The 21,701-nt window shown below is 38.2% G+C and overlaps 1 protein-coding gene across 5 annotated transcripts in view; it reads right to left on the bottom strand.

The window, feature by feature from the left end:
- The window catches only part of MAP7 (microtubule associated protein 7), a 108,844-nt gene that overhangs the window by 25,932 nt on the left and 61,211 nt on the right, over positions 1–21,701 (bottom strand). For 4 of the 5 annotated variants that reach the window (XM_054279308.1, XM_054279307.1, XM_054279304.1 and 1 more), the window contains exons 2-6: positions 21,016–21,084; positions 16,260–16,337; positions 8,095–8,258; positions 7,228–7,339; positions 3,822–3,932 (exon numbers count right to left, since the gene is read on the bottom strand). In XM_054279308.1, coding sequence (XP_054135283.1) covers positions 3,822–3,932; positions 7,228–7,339; positions 8,095–8,258; positions 16,260–16,337; positions 21,016–21,084 — 534 coding nt within the window. The remainder of the gene's footprint in view (positions 1–3,821; positions 3,933–7,227; positions 7,340–8,094; positions 8,259–16,259; positions 16,338–21,015; positions 21,085–21,701) is intronic. The other variant, XM_054279309.1, reaches the window with a different exon arrangement.

Consider the following 21,701-nt stretch of genomic DNA (forward strand, 5'->3'; position numbering starts at 1 on the left):
TACTGCCTTGTGGGGCAGCTGCAAGCCTTATGTCACTATAAAGGCTTATATAAGCTCCCAGAGATGAAATAATCTCAAGAGGACACAGTTAAGAGACTGATGATTTAGAACACCAATGTCTCACCTGCCATGTCTCACATATCTCATATTCCTTGCCCTAAAGATGAGTATGGTTTAATTATCTTTGGCCCTAACTCAGGGAAGGCTGTATTCACATCCTCTATTGGAAGCAATCCCGTGTGGCCACAGCATCCAACTGAAGCACTGAGGCAGTGTTTGGGAGTGAGCTAGTTGATGTGCACAATTGTGAACTAAAACCAAAAACTTTCTTCTCCATATAAGCAATAGGCCTGCGTCAGAGATGTCAAAATAGTTTTAGCCAGGACCTGGGAGCGAAGTCACCCTGATTCTCTACTATGGGTGTAGATCAAAGTTTGTTCAGATGCACCTTGGCTTTGTGGGCCAGGGTCATCACATAATGAATTTTCCAAACGCACAGCTACCTGAAAGCATCACACTTCACACATTCAATACATGTTTTAACAGATTAGCAGTACCATTCACCTAGAACAGACAAACTTTCCCCCACTGGGTTCCAATTACAAGACTATTAATATTAAATGCATTGAACAGCTTCAGTTTGATGTCCAAACCACAATGGCGCAAAACTGAATACCAAATAAAGAAAATCGCAAAATAATACAATCAACTTTAATACAATGAGGTCAGGGATTTCTTTTCTTGCTCTTTTTGTTTTTAGTGCCTCAGGGTGATGTTTTCAAGATTTAGTTTTACAAACCATCTGACAGACAAGGGGAAACAGTATTTTTTGTTCTCATGATGTGTTAAGCTATCACTCTAAGGGCTATTTCATAGAATTATAAAATGGCTTGGGTTGGAAGGGATCTGAAGGATCATCAAGTTCCAACCTTCTTCTCATGGACAGGGACACCTTCCATTAGACCAGGTTGCTCAAAGGCCCATCTAGCTAGACCTTGGGCATCCACAATTTCCATGGGCAACCTGTTCCACCTGCCTCCTCCAACCTATCTCACCATCCTCAGAGTGAAGATTTTCTTCCTAATATCCAATCTAAACCTTTCATTTTGAAGCAATTGCCTCTTGGCCCTATTACAACATGTCCTTGTAAGAAGTCCTTCCCCAGGTCTCTTGGAAGACCCTTTTGCTGTAAAGTTTCCCTGGAGCCATCTCTTCTCCAGCCTGAACAAGCCCAAGTCTCTCAGCTTTTATTGCTCCATTTTCACACAGGAAACATATCTGTGATAGGCTTGCTAGTATAAGGAAGTACCCTCAGCCCTAGCCACAAGCAGGTTATTTTTAACAGATTGAAGATCTTTACAACCTAACTTGTAACTAAAAAACACACAAAGTTGCAGGGTGCTGGCAAAAGTATATTGGTTACAATCACCTGTATTTGTCTTGAGGATATACAACTGGAATACTGGAAAGTTATCTTAGCAGCAGCAGAATAATTTGCAAGTAAGCAAACAGCAGCATTTGATTAGCTGTAGGAACAGATGGGAGGCAGGGATTTAACAGGCCTTCTGATGAGCACCACGAAGGAGACTCTCATTGATAAATGTGGTGTTTGCTTATACACATACACAATATGGTGAGGAGTACATAGGGGGAAACTGCTCTTTCTACAGGAAACAATACTGCAGCCCCTGAATGTCTTCTATAATAGTTGCAGAAAATGGTGGTGCAGTGATTGAGACAATCATCTGCTTGAAGAAAAATCACTGCAGAGGGGGAGGAAAACAACTAGGGTGCAAGTTTTGCAAAACTTTAAGTATGTAACTCATACCTCATGAAAAGTAGTATCCCTTTGCTAAGCTCTCCTTAAAGAGCAGAACTGCCAAAATCTATTGGTCAACAGCAATTTTCTGCAGTTGAATATGTGTTCATGTTCTGTTACAGTTTTAACTATTCACTAACTACAGTAACATAAAAGCATGAGAAGCATGTTCTAGCTGCCCGATTGTACAACTGTGATAAAGAGCTATACAGCAATAGAATGCTTGAAATGCCATAAACCAGTCTTTTAGCCAATTAGCTAATGAAAACTTTTGTCTTTTGCTGCAGCAAAGCAAAAAAGAAATTGTCCTTCAAATGATAAAAAGGTGCTGCACAACAGATGACAAGTTCTTGTTGACAGCTATAAGCCACTTAGTAGGTAAGCTCATCATCCTTATCTGCAGCTCACTGTTTTGCAGGTAGGAGTCTGTATCACAGAGTGTGTGTGATTGGGTGCCCTCTGGAAGGTGAAATGGGGAGCAGGCAGTCACAGCCTTCCTTTAAGCACCTGCCTTAAGAGGTTGAGGCCACTGGAGAGACTAGTGGCACTTCTCCAGAAACATGGCTCAACTAGATTTAGGTATCTGACTTTGCATGAGAAAAAGCACTTATAGCATTTGGATTTACTTTCTGTCTTGGAGCCTGAAAAAGTCACAAGAGACTCCTAAAGGGTTCTGTGCTGTTTTAGTAAAAATGCCAAGCAAAAATGCCTCAACATTTTGACAAATGGCCATCACTTCCATATTCCTTTCTTTTCCCCTACCATTAGACTGCCTAGTATTCTGTTTAAGTTCTCCTGAACTTCAAGTGGGTGGCAGAAGCTAAAACACTGTGTTACAGTCCATAACAGATTATGCTCCATACTTAATGCCTCCTGCTGTTCACCTGCCCACTTCACCAAGATCCTTCCTCAAAAAAAGCATTTGACAAAGAATAGCAACCCTGAAAAGCTAATAAAGTTAAAACTGATTGGATTTTGACATTTAGAGCAAGAAATGACTAGTGCTTAGGAATAAATTATTTCCTAAGGTAATACTGTATTTTTCACAAGTTACCAGACTGTAAAAATAGGTTTGCCCACTAAGATGAACGTGGCTCATCAAATCAACCAAATACACATGTTCACTCAAACTTGGAACTTGGTTAAGACACACATATAATGACAGCAACCAGACAACGCAACTAAAAAGTCCATTTAAAAAAAATTAAAAAATAATTTTATGGATTGAAATGGGACAGAACTCAGTGGAGGACAAAAAATCCCTACCAAGTACTTTACTGTAAAGCTCTTTGCACAAGTTACACAAGAGACATTCTTTTATAAAACTTTTAAGCTCAATGCTTCAATCTCATAAGTCCTCAGAACAGCAGTAGCAATTTAGCTATGTTAATTTTTAAAAGCTTGATGGTTTGTCTTTTTTCAGACTTGTAAACACCAAAAATGTACACTGAAATGAAGCAATCCTTGAGAAATAACTGGACACGAAATGTCAATAAACAGACAATACAAAAAACATCCATACCTCTTCCATAAAAATAACCAAAATGGTAATAAAATCAGAAAATGTAATAAAATAACTGCTTGAAAGCTTCATGCAACATGTTCTTAGACATTCAAGAGCTATTACCGAAAAAGAAAGGAAAACAAAATAATGACAAAATGGTCTAATGCAAATAAAAGGTCACACATGATTGCATGCACTAGGGAGTGATGTATTTCAATAGTTGTACCTCATTTACTAAAAACCTGACAGAAGCACTGCTTTTATCATTTGCTAAAGTAGGATTGTTTAGGTAAGTTCTCTTGTTTTAAAAACAAGAATTATTTGTTCTCACAGGAAAAAATGTTCAACCATTTACTTGTCACATTTGAAGTCTTTCCACTACCACTTAGATGAAGTACAGAAAATGACTTCAGAAGCTTGTTTTATGTGCAAAGTAATACATCAGTATAGAACATTCTTTCTTGCTGCTCTTTAATGCTTTTTTCTTCAAAACTGTACCTCTGTCTGGAGAATTTAGTAATGTTGCAGATGAGGAGGAGAGCCGCTTGTTTATGACTGGATCAACATGTTTCGAAAGGTTCATTGTTGAAACAGACCGCCTGTCTCGATCTAAAACAAATGGAGATAATGCTAATTGACAGCCCACATGCAACAGCGCAAGTTCCTAGCTCACTACTGGGAGGAGGAAAACAGGACTAGGTCACTCCTGCTCTACCACAAGAACTTCCAAAATAGAATGGATTTCTCAGTAGACGTTGTACAGGTGACTCAAAGACTGGGCACAACACAATTTAAGTTTCAAATGTGTAAAATGTTCTGTTCATTATCACTCAATGGGTTGCAATCTAAAGACTTTCAATATTGTCAGAAAAATCTCTGCTCGCAACTTAGAATAGAAAGATTCATGGAAGGACCAAGATGCTTGGAAACACCAAGTTATTCACTAAAACACCACCCTGCCATCTGAATAAAAGATGACAGGACACTGTTACTAGGCAGATGGTCAATATTGTGGCAATGGCGTGCTGAAAGTTTAAGGGAATATTAGTGCACAAAGGAAGTAAGAGTGAGCACAAAAGAAATTAAAAGATTTAGTTAAAAATCCCACAGTTATGTGTAAGTTCTAAACCACCTACCAGAATTTTTTTCAGAGTGCTGAAAATCCAGCTTAGCACACACCTTAGCAGATATAAAAAACCAGCCTCTGTAGAAAGTACTTGTAATGCACCTACTTGGCATACGTAACACGAAAAATTTACAATTTGATTTCAGTTTCTCTACATTTTAGAGTGGTATTGCATCATTTGCTCAACTGTTGCAGTCAGCATCTGCGTTCTGCTGAGGGGGTGATGGTTACTTCAAGAATAGAGACTGCACACTCTTTGTGCCTACGTCTGCCACAGAAAGTTTGCTGTGTCCCTTCTTTTCTCTCACTCAAAAAACACCCCAAACAAAAAGAGCTCCAAGCTCCGTGCTTCAACTACACATTCCCTGTTACAAACTTTCATCTGCAAATCTGAGATCCAAAGATGCTGTGAGAATCAATTCTGCTTTTGCTTACGTTTTAGCATGTACTGAACCTCAGCACGACTCAGCAAAGCATTCAACCATGCTGAAATGCAATGAGGCTTGAGCATATGCCTAACTGCTCTGCTGATTCATAGTCTGTGTCTCCAAAAATTTGTCCCTACACTGTTTGCAAAGCAGATACAAACTCAGGACAATGACAGCATTAAGGATGCTGCTGCTGAAATATTATTTGCCACTGTTTCTTTATGACTAGTGTATTAAGATTGTATTTACCTGTTCTGTCCCAATAGATTAAATTATATTCACTGTGTATAAAAGAATTCATAGAAATAGAGTCTATGAAAAATACCTTAATTCTCCCCATATCTATGAACTATATAGGATCCACTATAACTTGTTGGGCTGAAGAAAGATTCTCCCTACCCCATGTGATTATTTGCTAACTTTAACGTTAGAATGACTTGGTGAGGGCATACAACTGGCAGACTGGATACCGGTAGGGGAATAAAACTCAGAAATGGGTTTTAAAAAGGAGAAAGCTAAATGTTATAACTAAGAAAAGGACCTCTGTAGGCTGTCAAGATGATCCCAAATTGATCTATGGGGTAAACTGGAGAATGCCCTGTGCAAGTCACTACTGGACACACTACGTTCAGGCTTCCTGAGAACAGGAATATTTGTGGGAACGGGAGGGGGATCTTGATCTCATGTATAATCTGCCACTGAGAAACTACACAGTGTATCAGCACAGCCATAAAGCTTCTACATTTGGCAGAAAGGATGTACTGCATAAACTGACTTTCTGAAGATGACAAATGACAATATTGAAAATCACCTCTGTTGTTAGGCACGACAACATTTCTCGTGTCAATGAACCTTATTTAAATGAATGACATTCAGCATAAGGATTTGCATACAAGTGTTGGCAGTACGAATCCTATAAATGTAGAATAGGCCAAATGCAATCCGTTGCCTCGAAAATTGCTGCTTTCTTTATCCAAAAAGAAAACCAAAAAAGAAACAAACAAAAAAAGGAATTAAAATACCCATGAGCAATGAAACAGCCAATGCAGCTGGTTATGTGTCTGTGTTCATGTGCAAAATTGTAAATCTTATGTGCCAAAAGGGTTTTAGAAAATAACAAAATATTCAAATTTGCTCTCCTTGAATTCCAGCAGATAGAATATTATGCTTCATTTCAGTGAGTTGTGCCAAATCTTTAGAGTCAGCCAGCAGTAACTCTCCACCAGAAAAATAAATAATAATGAAAAATCTGGTACTAACAGTTCTAATCTATCAGCATGGTGTTAAGCATGCATTGCAACTACATGAGGGTGGTTTAGTTACGGATGATCTCACTTCCTGAGAACTAGCTACAGGTGAAGGAATAACAAACCACAGCATTATGTACCAGGTTTTCTAGCACCACCCAGAGATTTGAAGTGGTGCTCCAGGCCTGCTAAATCGAGAAAGGTGAATGATGATTCAAAATAATAACCTAGGGACAGAATGCAAGACAATGATTTTTCACAGAAAATAAAATAAAAATCAAATAAGTTATACAAAGTTAAGCAAAAAAGTAACCTTTTATAAAAAATAAATGTTTATTGAAATTATATATGACAAAGATTTCAGAGCATTCTTTTCTTGATTTTTTTTCCTCCCCTGATGAGAGGTTAGACACAAATTAGAATAGGAAGAAAAGAACCTAAAGGATCACTTCCTGTTAAAAGAAGTAAAGGAAAAGTTCTCTTTTGGGAGACTTGATTCATACTGAACAGGGCATATACACATTAATCATTGGAGATTAAGGTAGAGAAGATATTTGGGCAGAAGAGCATATAGCTAAAATTCACTTAATTTGCCAATCTTTAGGGGAAGAAAAGAGACTTCTATTTCCCCAAATTTCAGTACACAGCACAGATCTCTTATTATAAAGAACAATTTTCCTTCCTTGTGTCTACTTTAATCTCAGTATTTGGTCATTTCCACCAGACCTACTCTCAGAGGCACAAAGCTAGCATTTGCCACAGTAGCTCATATCACAAGATTGACACAGCACAAGCACACCCACATATATATACACACACGAACAACAGCAAAGCAGCAGGAGCGAGAAGCTGTAGCAAGGTAGTTACAGAATAACTCAACTCCCAAAGCAAGCTGTAACTTTTGTTCAGATTTCTTTCTCCTTGTTACCTTTTTGCTACACAAGAATGTCACAAACATGCCACTGTTAGCAAGAACAGGACCAAGAGAAAAGAATTCAAACTAACATACACTGAAATATCCTTCCTTTCAGAAGAAGAAATGTAAATCCCAGTTGACTGGTGGGGAAGGGAAACTGGCAAGCAAAGCAAGCCTCCCTTGTTACCTGTGTTATTAATGCGGTTGTGCAGTGCTCCTCCCCAGGACCACCTGTTCTGCCTTTGTTTTGGCTTCTGGCTTCTTTCAATTGTGCGACGTACAACAGCTTCATGTCGTTCCTTGAGTACAATAGGATAACACATTTGGATACTACTGGGTTCTTAACTTTATTTTCTTATAAAACCCTGCTACCCTCCATCACATGGACAATACCAAGTAGGCATCTTAGGTCTTTAAGCTTATGTGCTGCCTACTTAAGACACACAGACTAGAACAAAATTAAGCAGCAAGTAAGCCATAAATAAGTTAGAACATTAAATGAAATTTTGGAAAGGTAAGATCTGTTTAAGTGGCCCTGCCACTACACAAACACACCCTAGTGCTACTTCCCATGTACTAAATACCAGAGGAGTGGGAGAGATAGGAAACACAACATCCACAAGGATGAGGTGGCTTAGATAGGATCACACTGCTCATACTTCCCAGTTTAACTGGGAGGCAAATCAGCCAAGAGCATATTTCACTGCACACTCATTTCTGAAAAGGTTTTCTTAGGGCAACTTATATTTAACTACCCTTAAACTGAATGGCTAAGAGTTAACGGATAACCATACAAACCTGACCCAAATTGTTTTTCTGCATGAGTTTGCACAGTGCCATACACAGTAATCCAGGCAGGCTCAATTTCACTGCACTTGATTCATAACAGAAGCAGTACCTGTGGAAGTAAGGCTTAAAATCCTTCCACACACACTGTCATACTGACCATGGCTCATGCTGCATTGTCTACATCAGCTCTTAGAGAAAAAGGCTGATAGTACTGTATCTTAGGGCAAGAGAAGTTGAAAAGCTGTTTCATGGCATTCATTCTTACCTTCTCTTCTTCTAGTTTCTGCCTTCGCTTTTCCTCTACGGCAGCTCGCCTTCTCTCTTCCTTTAGTCTCTGCTCTTCTAGCTTCTTCCTGCGCTCCTCTAGGTGCTTCTCATAATGCTGCCGTGCTCTCTCTTCTCTTTCTAGCCAGACGGATTCTCTTGCAGCTGTGAGAAAATTGAGAAATAAAAGCATTAACTTGTTTTATGTAGTGAAGTCTTTAATACATTTCGAATAACCACGGTCAATGGAAAGCCTTTTGAACTCTCTTTCTTCAGAGATAGATAATATCCTTATCTCTCCTCATGTATTAAAATGTACCCTGGTCACACACTGATTTTATCTAATCTCAATATACTTATTATGAATTACCAACAGTTATTTGAGCAGACAGTTTCTTCATGGAAGAAGAAACTTTGCCAGCTCAAAATGCCTAAATACTGAAGTCAGATGCAAGTGAACAAACTTCTGTTACATAAACCATGCTAATTCCCTAATATTTTACTGAAAAAAGACAACAAAAAGAGAGGTGAAACCATCAGAACTTTCACCTTTATTGATCAATACAGATCTCCTATGATAGAAGTGGATGGAATAACAATTCTAGCACCTGGACCAACAAAAGGAAGGAAGTTACCCACCAAAGAAGTCTAAAGGTAAACATTAATCTGTCACATAATTCCATTTATACACAGCTTCAAACAACATGTTTCAGAAGAGCTAATCAAGAAAAATCAAGAAGCCCTACACAGGACCAACTTTTTTCCCTATCAATTAATTTTCATTAATTTTGTAGATGCAGGCTCAGACTGCAGTCCACATGAAACCACTGATGATACTCTGGACCTCTCCGCACTGGCGTCTTGAAAGCTTTGGGATCCAGAGTGGAACTAGATTGTTCCCTTATGCAACATTGTATGTTTGCAGTCTAAGTCAGTGCTACCATCACACAGGAAATGCTCTAGACTCTTACAGAATCCTTTCACTACAGTGGTACAAAAATTAATTAAAAAAAAACAAAATTCAACCACAGCAAACCAGCCTACCACAAAAAAAACCCCAAGCCCAGTGCATACATCCTGTTACCTAGACTCTGAACACACTAAGTAATCCAAACAATGTAGTTGTTCAAAACTGGAACTCAATCAAACCCTTTTGCAGAAGATTTGAAAAATCCATTATCTTTGAAGGGGCTAAGAGCATCTAAGAAGCATAATTGCATATATCTCATGAAAATCCAGCTTGCTGTAGCATGTCAGCTTTTAATGGATAGTCACTTATGTACAGACTATTGATCATATCAAGACAAGCTGCTGCTCTGAGCCACAAGACTTCCATGGACCCTGTGATGAGCTGGCTCTTTTCTGCCTGGAATAGGCTTACAATGCAACCCAGCACAAAAAAGCTCTTTGGTGGTCTACTGAAAATTAATAAATTACAAAAAGGAGAAAAAAACCCCAACAAAACCTCAACAGCTTTCTTAACTGGTGTCACTGGAATATTAATTTGCCTATAAAAGACATGGAGATTATTTGTTCTTGCTTTTATTAATGTAAATGGCTAAACTTCCTTGAGACACGGTTCATGGTGATTTCCATAGGATTCAGTCTGTCATGTTGTTTAGAAAAAGCAATGAAAATACGACATTTGAACTTTTAAGACTAAATTTCAGAAGAGAGAGGCTAAAAAGATATTTATGTACATTCTTAGTTCTGGTACGACAATCGAATGCTGGACCTCTGGACAGAGTGCTTATCTTCATCTTTCTGCTTCTCTGAGAAGGGGCGATAAAAATCACACTATTGTGATACAGCAAGACAGCTCAGTAAGAGAAACAAGCATTAGTGAGGAATTAACCCAGGCAAATGGACGTGTTCGGCTGGAAGAACTTTTAACAAAAATAACAGATCTGATTCAAACCAAATAAAAAGCTACATCTTTCCACCTCTAGGCTACAGGCAAGACAGCAGAAAATGTGCCCACCTGCTAACATGAGGAAGTTACTAATTTTATGCTTGGACCAAGTATTTAACAAGTACATGAAAGTATGATTTATGATACATCTGTTTGCTGAAATAAGTGTAATATCTATTTTCATTAATTTAACTTTTTCACAGATAGAGATATAATCTTGACTACTTTTAATTTTTTTCAATTTTCAATTCCTGCATTTTGTCTTATTAGAGAATCAAAGGAGAACATCTGCTTTGTTTACACTTCTTCCTGCATGCACTACTGACATTCTTCTATGAACTTAAGGGCTCAGTTTTGGTCGCCTATAAGGTAGGAATATACAGGGACATAAGTTAGTGTCCTTAGATATATAAAGATAGCATCAGGAAAAATAAGAAGTTTAGAATATTTTTCTTTCATTCTTATGTCCCCATTTATGAATTTTCAGAAACATTTTCCTGGCACCCCAAACAGATATGAAAAAATTGTCTTGTAGAGTAAAAAGTTTACTCTTTAGACCTCTGCTCTAACGTAAAAAAAATTTTAAAAATATATTAAGCTCTATTCTGGATACACAGGCATGCTTCTAGAAGCACAGCATCAAATGCCTTGCTGATAGAAAGAATCAGCAGATGAGCCTACAGGAAACTGATGATATCTCTAAAAGGTCTCATCAACCTGAAAGAGCAGCCAGTTAGAGGATGTGGCAGGGAAGAATACCAACTTCTATAACGGTGTCTCCAGAAACTGTGCCAAGAGCTCTGTCTGGAGCTAAGCCAACAAAGAACTCCACTGGGGGTATGGTCCAACAAAAAAGCACCTTCTGAGGCCTGAGCATTAACAGGTTCATGATCTTCCTCTCCCTTGTAATATCTCGTATTGTACGACAATGTGCAAGATTCATTCAAGGAAAGTCTGGTCACCATTCAGATAGGACCTGCACGCTGAAAGCTTAAATTCCATTGGAATAATTACATTAAAGCTGGAAAGTACAAACAAAAGTCACAGCCTGATCCATTTTCAATTCCATTCCTTAGTACAATCAATATATTTGAACACAGTCATGTGATACAAGGACACAAAATTAGAGCATAAAAACAGGATTTAGAAATTGAGCCCTAGACATGCTGTTGAATACCTTCTGCTTGTTTGCAAACTAGAATGCTGGGTTAGATTACAAAGCAACATAATTAAGGCTGTGTTTCTGACACTTCTGAAGTGAATAACAGCGAGAGAAAACAAGGTCAATCAAGAAAGAGACACTCCACTATCAAGAGACGCAAAAGACTTGAAACCAATAAATTTTACACTGGAATTAACTAATGTAATGTGGACGATGCTAGCTACAAACCTTGCATATTTCTTTCTTGGAAATAATTTTGCAGTTTCTTTCCCCAGCCACACATACTAGAACTATTCTTTGCAGGAGTTTTAGGCAGTGAGGGAAGGAGGAGCATGCACTAAGTGTCAAAGCCTTTATTTTCTGTTTATCTCTGTGAAGCAAAGAATGTGCCCCCAGATTCTTTTGCTTTTGGTTTACTGCCTATACAAAGGCAGATCAGTCTATCACCATGCTTTCTCAGTCTGCCTTTTGAACCCACCTCAGATGGACAGCTCACCTGAGCTGTCTTTGCTAGTCTTTGTCATGCTTTCCACACTTTATCTTTTCTAACTTTACAGCACTGACCTCAGTGCTGTAAAGTTAGAAAAGCTTTCTCCTCTGACTGCTCTTTCACCTTTGCTCACTGCCAGCTCTGCACTGAGGCGTGATTGCCTCCTTGCTGCATTAGCAGTAAAATGGATCAGTGATGCTTTAACCACACCTAAAAATGGGGACATTACACAGAAGGGGCTGACTGAACAAATTAGAAGGTGAACTTCAGAGCTGTAATTAAAGGTGAAGTTAATGTGACATTCTCTAAGCCAACCTTTCCCCAGTAACCATGGTCCAAGGGACATTTATCACATAAGTTTTTAAACTAGTCTTCCTTAAAAATTGTTCTCTTGTCTTATAAACTCTTTCAACATTCAAATTCTCCAAGGAGATCCCAAAATTATTCATATGCTAGAGTCAATGATTCCCAGTTTCTGTGGGGCTTCCTTCTGTTGGATAAAGTTCTGCCCCCAAGTGCCAGGGAAGAAAACAGGCCAGAAGGAATTTACTCACAGAAAAAAAATTGTAATTTTTATTAATGTTATTATTATCCCAGTGATCACTTTCTGTGATGTTTAAAATACTATTTTAGTGCTTATGCATTGTAAGTATTAAGAATTTAATGAATTTAGTCAACTTGAAACTCAAACATATTCTAAGAGCTAACATTAATCACTCTTTACTTAAGGAAGTGGGCTAAGTCAAAAAGCAGTATTACCATCTTTTGTTCCCAACACCAAAAACTAAATTAACCACATGTCCTTGTCAGGATCATAATTCTGATTAAAAAAAGATCAGACTTCAAGCAGGATTAGCATAGATAAAACATGCACAGAAATGAGACTCATAAAAGTGAGACTCAGTTTTCTCAAGAATCAGGGACCAAGATACTGCTAAGTAATAACAAGAAAATTCTTCCTCTTTGCCAGGCCACCACCTAAGGTTACCAGAATTAAATCCATTTTAACACCCCAGTTATTTTCCCTGTTGAAAAACACATTTTGATTTTTCTTTCCAGTTAGGGAGGACTAGGTCTGTGCTCTGGAACCAGAGACTAACTGGCATGGAAGAACTTTCATCTCTACTACTAAACTTCTACCCTCCAAAATGGTGACAGCACTTAATCTGCACATGCAGAAAAGCCCATGGACCTTCCCAGCCGATTCCCAAACCTTGTCTGGGAATCAGCAGGCAGACAACTAGCTGGCTGGAGCCAACACCCTGCCAGGATCCATCATGACAGCTTTATAGCAAGAACAATTAAGTTTTAGCATCAGGAAATGCTCTTCAACACTGTTAATTTGGCAGTACAGATACAATCAGAACGGCAGATAAGGGTAAAATCCACATGATGAAAAGCAGCAATTTTCAGTAATGTTTTCCAGTTTGAGCAAGCCATCTACCATGGCTGCCTTCATAAAAAGTGGGTTCCAACACGTTTGTCTCAACATTCAGGGCCAGAACACAGCTGCTCAGCCTGACACATGTAAGTGCCAAGCTGGAGCCAGAGTGTGAGAGCTCCCTTTGCTCTGGCCTCCAGGAACAGAGCCATTTGACCTACCACTGCCTCTCTTGGGATTTCCATTTTGCACAATTCAGGAGGGTTAGTCTCACATAGAGAGATGTGATATCTTTATTTTAAAGGGCAGGTGTTAACTTTTATGCACAGGTGCTATGGGAAAGAGCACTAGTGGAAAAAGCACAAAAATTAAAACATGGTTACTAAAGAGCAAGTTACAACTCTGGAAGCATTACTTAGAAAATCAGTATCACCCTAATCCTTTAAGGCCTGAATGTGATATCAGCAAAACACACAATACCAAATGGTCAGGAGATTAAAAAGATTGAAGCAGAAAACCCTCCATGAAACTGCTACAACTTTAGTCATGCAAAAGGAACTCCGAAGAAAAAAGTCAAAGAATTAATATTTTAGAAGTGTTGGGATGGCATTTCAAAAGCAATGCCTTTCCCACAGTGAAGAAACTAAAACAATCACTTTTTGATGATGTGATTTGCTGATTGTGTCCCTGTGTATCTTCTAGGTTACCTAAAGAAAAGTCCAAAAGAAAACATGAATATACTAAAGGTGAAAGGGGCATTTTTTGTAGAAGCTTCTTTAATCTTTTCCATTAGGTGGCTCAACATGATCCTGAAACAGCAGGTACCGACAGTCCCAACACATTTATGTGCTACATATATATATATTCAGACAAAAATTATAGCATTTCCTATTCTCTAAGCACTCATTAAAAACAATACTTAGAAACCCAAGTGTGCTAAGTAGTCTAAGAGTGCTAAAATACTATTTCCAGGTGCAAAGAAATCCTCAGGAGTTCAGAGCACATGTCAATCCACCACAGGAAAGCCAAATCTATTACAGCACAGTGGAACTTGAAAAAATAGAATTTGAGAGTAAAAAAGGGGAAATAAAAATGGTCTTAAATCAACTCTTCTTTAATAACAGAATATCACCTAATAAATAAATGTAATCCTTATTAAAGTGGTACTCCACATGTTCTTAACAGAAGGGTCAACAACTTAATTCTCCTGACCCCCAGGAGTTCAAGTTGCTGAAAGTACAAAACAAAATTACTACCATCTCTATACCTAGAGAATTGAACCCTGTCCTTTCCTTTTTTTAGAACAAAGAATAATTTTATTTGAGGTAGGACTGAAATTCTCAACTTCTGTATAAAAAGAATTCTTTGCTAAACCTGAAAGATCCCTTGAATCAAAAGGAAAGGAATTAAGTTTAAATCCAATCTAATTCAATTGAAAAAAAATTAAAATTCCTTCCTTCAGTTGCTTTACTGTTGCATGGCTGATGTCCCAGTATTAACAAAATCCAACTCTAATTTTTAGCAAGACACATTTATGTAACAATATTATACAACTTAATGTTTAAGAGAGACAGCTTAGGAATTTCTTTGCTGTGGTTCACATGACATGAGTGACTGATTATCTAGGATCTGCACTAAATGCACTAAAAAAAAAAAGTTACATGCTGTTGTAAAAATCATTGCTCGGCTGTACTGGAACACAAATCTCAAGAGACAGCTCCTAATCGTACTAAATCATAGCAGACAAATATACAGATGAAAGTACAATGCAACTTTCAATTTTCTTGTTACTTCAAAATAATTCTCCAAGCAACAACACGCAATACAGTTATACATCACAGGGACATGCAAAACTCTCCCATGTGGAAATGAAGGATTCCACATCAACTTATAAAAACTCCTGATGTTGCTTTGATGTTGCCTTTAAATCACATCACACAAAATAGCACATTTATCAACAGAAGTCATGCCCTTCTGGTAATAAATAGTCATTTATCAATAGCTAGAAAAATCAGAGTTAAATTCAAGGAAAGTATCTTTCTCTTGCATTTGACTAAAGCATTGTTATTATACAATGATAAAACCTGAGAAAAAAAGAAATTCAAGACATGGAACCATCATATGCGAATAATTAATTAAAATGGGCCAGAAACATCCATTTGCTCTGAAACCTGAAGAAACTAAGCCTACACATACCATCAACCTCAACTCGAGGAGCAGCTTTTCAGGGATTATCAAATATCCTGTCATGTTACCCCTTCAGCAAGCCAAAACTAAAGCTTTCCTTTTCCCCTCCAAAACAATCCTAGTGATTCATGCATGGCTACTGCAATGTTATAAGGTGCTGTAAACAAGGGAGGATATAAATGCTATCAAGACCTAGGTGACAATTAATGATGGCTCTTCAAGTTAGAAGAAGCAGCGTAATTCTGGCTGGAGTTACAATATAGTTCAATAAACTTTCAGAAGTTGGAAATGGGAAATAAAGAACTTCTGTTTCTCAAGCCCTTAGAACAATTCAGCATTGAAATAAATCAGAGTAAACACATAAAAAAGAGGAAATACTTGTATTTCCCAACGCCCCAATTACCACAGAACTTTGTGGCAGCCAAACATTTACACATTGTTCAGAAAGCCACCAGTCTGGCTTCACAAAATTCTTAATTCTCTCACCATCATACTCAGTACACTGCCCATCAGCAGTCACTTGTTAGGCAGCCTTCACTACTCACTCAAACTGTGTTATACTTATGCAGGCATAGCTGACATAACATATTCAGCACACCTATTTGATTCCTACTAAAGGTTTGACCTGAAAAATGTACCCCAAGTATACATTAAAAAATTCAAAGCATACATTGGCAACATATTCTTCAATTCTATTTTATGGTATTCGGCATTTTAATCTTAATTGATAAAATATCCCAAAACCTCAAAATTCCATTTACATCAGCTAAGTTCCCTTGCATGATTTCAGAATTAACACCTACTTTTCATTCCCATTCATGGAACAGGTGAGAGATACAGTACTGATGAACTAAAAGATTTACTTTAAAGATATGGCAGCGTATCTGAGACGATACTATTGCAAATCTAGCACTATCATTTTGCTAAATGACTGCCCCTAAAAGTAAGCTGGCAATAATGCTGCATGCAGATGATAGTCCAGTAAAAACAAACAAAAAACCAACCAAACAAACACACACAAGAGGGGGCCTTACCTAGCTGTTTTTCTCTCTCTTCTCTCCGTTCTCTGGCAAGCCGTTGCCTGTCATCAACCCTTAGTACTGTTGGGTGATCTACAAATGGAGAAAGAGGAGTATTAGGCACACAGCATAAAATCAAATACTACCAAACCCAAACTTAAAGGACAATGGCTGTTTAACAACCCTAATTATTCTGTCAAAATAGATAATGTTTTGAGAAATCCATCTTATTTTAAAAAACCCATAAAACTGATAATTAGAATGCATTCCTATTTTTAATAAATAAAATACTTCTAAAGAATAGACTAACATGTGACTGCAAATATCCAGCAAGACTACTGCTTGTGAAAACCAAGGAAGAAACTTTATTTTGTTTCCAAGCCTAAAACAACCTGACTTCTAGAGAGAATACTGTTTATTATTCCATAATGTCTCTCCAAAATGCACCCACAGGAAAGACTATTATAATCAAGCTTTGTCTTCCCCTTGATATTGCCTCAGAACAGCTAATAAGCCCTATATCATGACACAAGAACCTCAGCATACAAGCAAAACAGGCTGAAGCAAAACACTGCTCTGGCTGAGTCGTTCTAAAGCAGTTCTGGCTGAGCCTCTGGAAAAAGCATGATACTGATCTCAAAAGATGTTTGTGTGCACATGTGTTAAAAACTCTAGCAAATATACTAAAGGCAGTGAGGCATCACATACATGGACTTACAAGTCAAGTAAGATGAGAGCTTTATCTATCGTACATGAAAATTTATCTACATGAGTACTTCACAACTATCTGCAACTGGCTGCTTGGATCACAGCAGTAAGACCGAGGATCACATGAAAGATCTGTGTCAGAGCCCAGGTCTGACGTTAAAAATTCAGGTTTGGTTGGAAAACATCACTTGCTCAATGATGGTTCTGGAAGACAACAAAGTGCTGAACAGCTAGCATCCAACTTCCAGTCTCAGCAATGGAGCTGTTCCAGACAAAGGGAACAAAATCCAAGTTAGCAATTCATCTCAGCATGCTGCCAAAACCAATTTCCTACTCAGCCTGTTCTGTTAAACCTGGAAAGCTTTTAATTTTATGGGGTTTTTTCAGTAGCACTGAAAAAGTCTGCTTTGCATAAGAACACAATAAACAAAAAACCCACAGAAAAATAAAAAAGATTTCTGGATATAAATAAATGGTCTGATTTATTTTAGTACTGAGAGGAACTCAATTTTAAAGTATTTTAAGATAAAGAGATTTTCAAATACTGTCATCATGAAAGAACACAAGACAACAGAACCTTTTCACTATTTGGTGTGAATACACATGTAATCAACTTGTAAAAACATGTAGAGTCAGCCTACTTGTGTATAGGGAGCATACCTATGAAAAAAGTTATTAGCAAACAATACAATGGGGCATAAAACTGAGGTTAAAGATATTTGCAAAGTATGTCCCTGAAGTGAGGCTGTGCTAAACTAATTTTGAATAGATATTTGAGTTAGATTAAAAAAAAATATGTGCATTTCATCCTCTAACAGAGTTTTCTGCATGAGAATGACAGGATTTCTTGGGTGAACCAGTTCACCAACAGCTACTACACTTTAATTACACTTGAACTCTAATCAGTGAAAAACTATTATCTCAACTACTGTCAGACTAGAGCCCCAATTAAGAGTGCTAATAGCAATACAAAGTAACAGCTGCAAGGAGCAAACCCATTGCACAGTTGGCACGGAGAACCTTCACACACGACAGCCCCCATGAAGGGCACAGCAAGTGAAAAAGTCACTGGCAAAGGCATAGGTAATCTGTCACCCAGCTGCAGGTCAAAACTTCAATGTTGGCTGGCTAGCCCAGAGTGCTGCCATTTATGACACTGTGCTCAGCCATGGCATGGCAGAGATTTGCCCACTGCAGGGTGTACATCTGCATTTGGCTGATGTTCAGCAGCGCGCTGGCTCACACACAGCCCCTCAGCATGCAGACACAGGTCAAAAGGGTAATAATATTCCTTCTCTCTGGTGGCTGGCACACAAGGTTCACAAAACATGAATTTCTGTGGCATGAGTAATTAGTGCTTGTGGAATAATGCACATTTTCCCTGGAAAACAAGGGTTCCCTTCAAGGGCTGTCAGCAAAGTCAATGTAACATTGAGTTGACACAAAATGATGAGGCACTGGGGAAAAATGTAGAAACCTGCTTCTTTCAGAATACCCTTCCAGTTCGGGTTTTTTTTCCCTTTTTTGAGAAGAGAGATTTCCCTATTGGAGAGAGGCAACAATTCTTCAAAGAGGCAGGAGGGTTACATGGACAGGCAAACTGAAAAGGTCTCCCTTAAGAATTCCTAATTATAAGCAATGAAGGAATAAAATAAATTTTTAAAGTTGCCCTCTGCCACTCTGTTTGAAGATATCCAATTATTTTTTCCATATCACACACCTGATAGTGCTCACACAAGAGCAGCCCCTCTCCCAACACCGCAGGATGTTAGAACAATCCTAAAGAATTCACATTAAGTTGCAGGCTATGCAGAGTGTGTGTCTTCAGTAACAATTGATTTTGCATACATTTGGGACCACAAAGAGCTAAATCAATATTAGCACAAAGATGAGGGTAACACCTTTGCAGCAGACCATCATTGCATTTGCTCTACTAGACGCTGGAGCACATATTATCAGTGCAAGATTTACACTGATAATTAAAATATCTTCTCTAAGTCTTCAAAATGATCCTTCATAGTTTGGCTAAAACCCCAGCCTCCAACATCTGCATTCTGAATCCAGAAGTTCTGCTGGCACCCTCAGTGCAGAGCATCAATAGTTTCAAACTGAGGCAAAAGAAGAGAGTTCACTGGGACTGCTCCCCATTTTATTTCTCACATCTTTATTTATTCAAAACCCACCAGGCAAATACCTGGGGGATTGGCATTTCTTCTTATTTGGTAGGAACACCAGGACAAACAAATAAAATATTTTGTACACTCTTTTGCTCATATTCCTCATCAGACCATAAGCTTTAAGTTACTGTGAAAGGAAATGGAGAAAATGTCAGCTGCAACAAATCCTGCAAGAATTTCTCATTTTTTAGAGAAATAATTGCCAACTTGGCATATGCAAAACCTAAGAGACAACACTCCAGGAAGACCCACATGCTGCTTTGGAACTTGCAGTCTGGGAAAACTGCAATATGTGGGAACTCACAGTCAGCAATCTATTTCCCTCCACTTATGTAACAGGCATAGAATTAAGCATATGTATGATAGGGATGTTTGGAGAATAAATAAGCCATAGTTCTACATAGGAGAAATTAGTTTTTTACCTGCTGCTGGAAATTAAGCCTTTAAATTCCATATGAAAACAGTATATGTCCATATATTTAGAACATTTAGTGTGTGTTCAAAATTCATTTTAACAAGTTAATAGGTAATTTTGAAAGCTTAGAAGCCTTGAACAGTATATTGCAGAAATTCTGCACTGAAACATCAATAGGTTTTTGTCCCTAATGATAGCAACAAAAGGAAAAAATAAGTTTTACAAATCTATAGAACTAAGACTCAACAAATTCTTAAGCGAAATTTGTATTTGTAGAAATTAAGTTCCTAATTTAACAATTGACATATATAGTTGTAAATATGACCAGTTTTTGTGGCTCATACTGTCAGCTCACTCTGCCTTCCCTCACTCCAGCCCCAAGAATTTTGGATTCCTTCTACACACCACCACACATGAAGGGAACATTGGAACAGCTAAGACACCCTTCTGAGAAATGAAAACAGGATTAAACTACTGTAGAATAAAGCAAGTATTGAACACTGTCCACCACAAAGAGCTGTGGAAAGAGGTAATATCATCTTTGTTTTCTCCTCCTTTTCCAGCACTGTCTATCTGATTGAGAGCGGCCGTGATTCCTGCGCTCTGTGCAGGACCCAGCGTGCCTGGCAGAGCATGCCAGGTGGGATCTGAACACAGTGCTGGGATTCCTTCCCTCTGGGGACACAGGCCAAGGCGCCCCTTTTGGGGATAGAGAAGATCTGTCAGTACAAAACAGGCACTGAGCTGCCAAGCTGTCCAGGAGCTGAAAGGGGGATGTTACAGTGGGCCTGGTCATCAGCACCACAAGCACCTCTGCTTTCCCAGGCATCTGAGCAAAATCATTACTAATTGCATTCTTCAACCTTGGGTACCTGAATTGCAACATAAGCAGAATTTAGATATCTGAGTCCTCTTCTGGATCTTGGTCTAAGCATGCAAGTGGAGCAGACCCACGACACCAAGGGCTACAGTAAGGTTTTTAGCACATACATTTTCAACTGTGTAAGCAAACAGTGAATTAATTCCACACCATGCACCCGTGAGGTATGGTGAAGTAATGAGAAACATCTGCCCACTGCATACAGCATGTTGCAGAACATGGCACACTTTGTGGTAAGTGAGGAAATGCCTGAACAGAGGCACATTTATACAAAGCTGCAAATCTTTGCCTACAGCACATAATTCTTATTCAAGCATAGATGCAAATACGGTGGCTTCTGTTGTCTTCTCTCACTTCCCAGCCCTCATTCCTAAGCTATTCTAAAATATAACTCGATTTTTCCAGTTTTGCTTCTTTGCAAACAATCACATATTCCAGCCTATCTACACATGAACAGTCACTGATACCAGTTTTGTCTGAAACAGTGAGGTACAAAAGCAACAAACTTTAGAAATTCCTGTGACAACAGCTGTTTTCCATGCACCATTGAAGCAAACAGCCTTAAAACATGGAGCATGTGGAATGGTGTACCTGATTTAGTTCCAGCATTGCTTTGTCCTGAAGTCACTTTCTTATCTTGTGTTTCAGAACCTTCAGTTCCTAAAATAAGGAAGAAGATATTAATCAACCATTTTACTTAGTAGTAGATCACTCACCTTATTATATTGAAACTTAAATATTGCTGTATTCCCTTTAAAATCAGACTGTTCCAAGATTTCACCTTAATGCCATTCTACATTATTTTGCATTAAAAAAACCCCAAAGGCAGAAAGCATTTAAGCCACAATACAAGTTCCCAATTCAAGCTGAGGAAAGAGCCACAAGAAGATTTCATTTTAGCAATGTGTTTTAATAAGACTTATAAGATGACTTGCAGATCCCAGGTTTCTAAAGGTATGGTATGAGATACTGGCAAAAACTTCTTTACAAATTGCACATCCATAATGCAGGACTGGAGAGAGGACTTTTAGGGATCTGAATGAAATATAAGTGAGGAGATATTCCCATTATTTGCAACAGACTTTTGATCGGCCCCTACCAGCCTAGAACGAGATCTAATTTTGGAGTTCTGAATGCCCTTTCAACAACTCTTTATAAAGAAAAAAATCTCAGAAGATTCATTACTATTACTCAAATCAAAACCATATCCTTGTTTCAGCATCTATCTCTAACTCAAAAAAAAAAAAAAAAAAACAAAAAAAAAAAACAAAAAAAAA

Source organism: Melozone crissalis, unplaced genomic scaffold (assembly GCF_028551555.1).
Source record: "Melozone crissalis strain CALT ecotype California unplaced genomic scaffold, PUWL_Pcris_2 ptg000027l_1, whole genome shotgun sequence".
In the NCBI taxonomy this organism is placed as follows: Eukaryota; Metazoa; Chordata; class Aves; order Passeriformes; family Passerellidae; genus Melozone; species Melozone crissalis.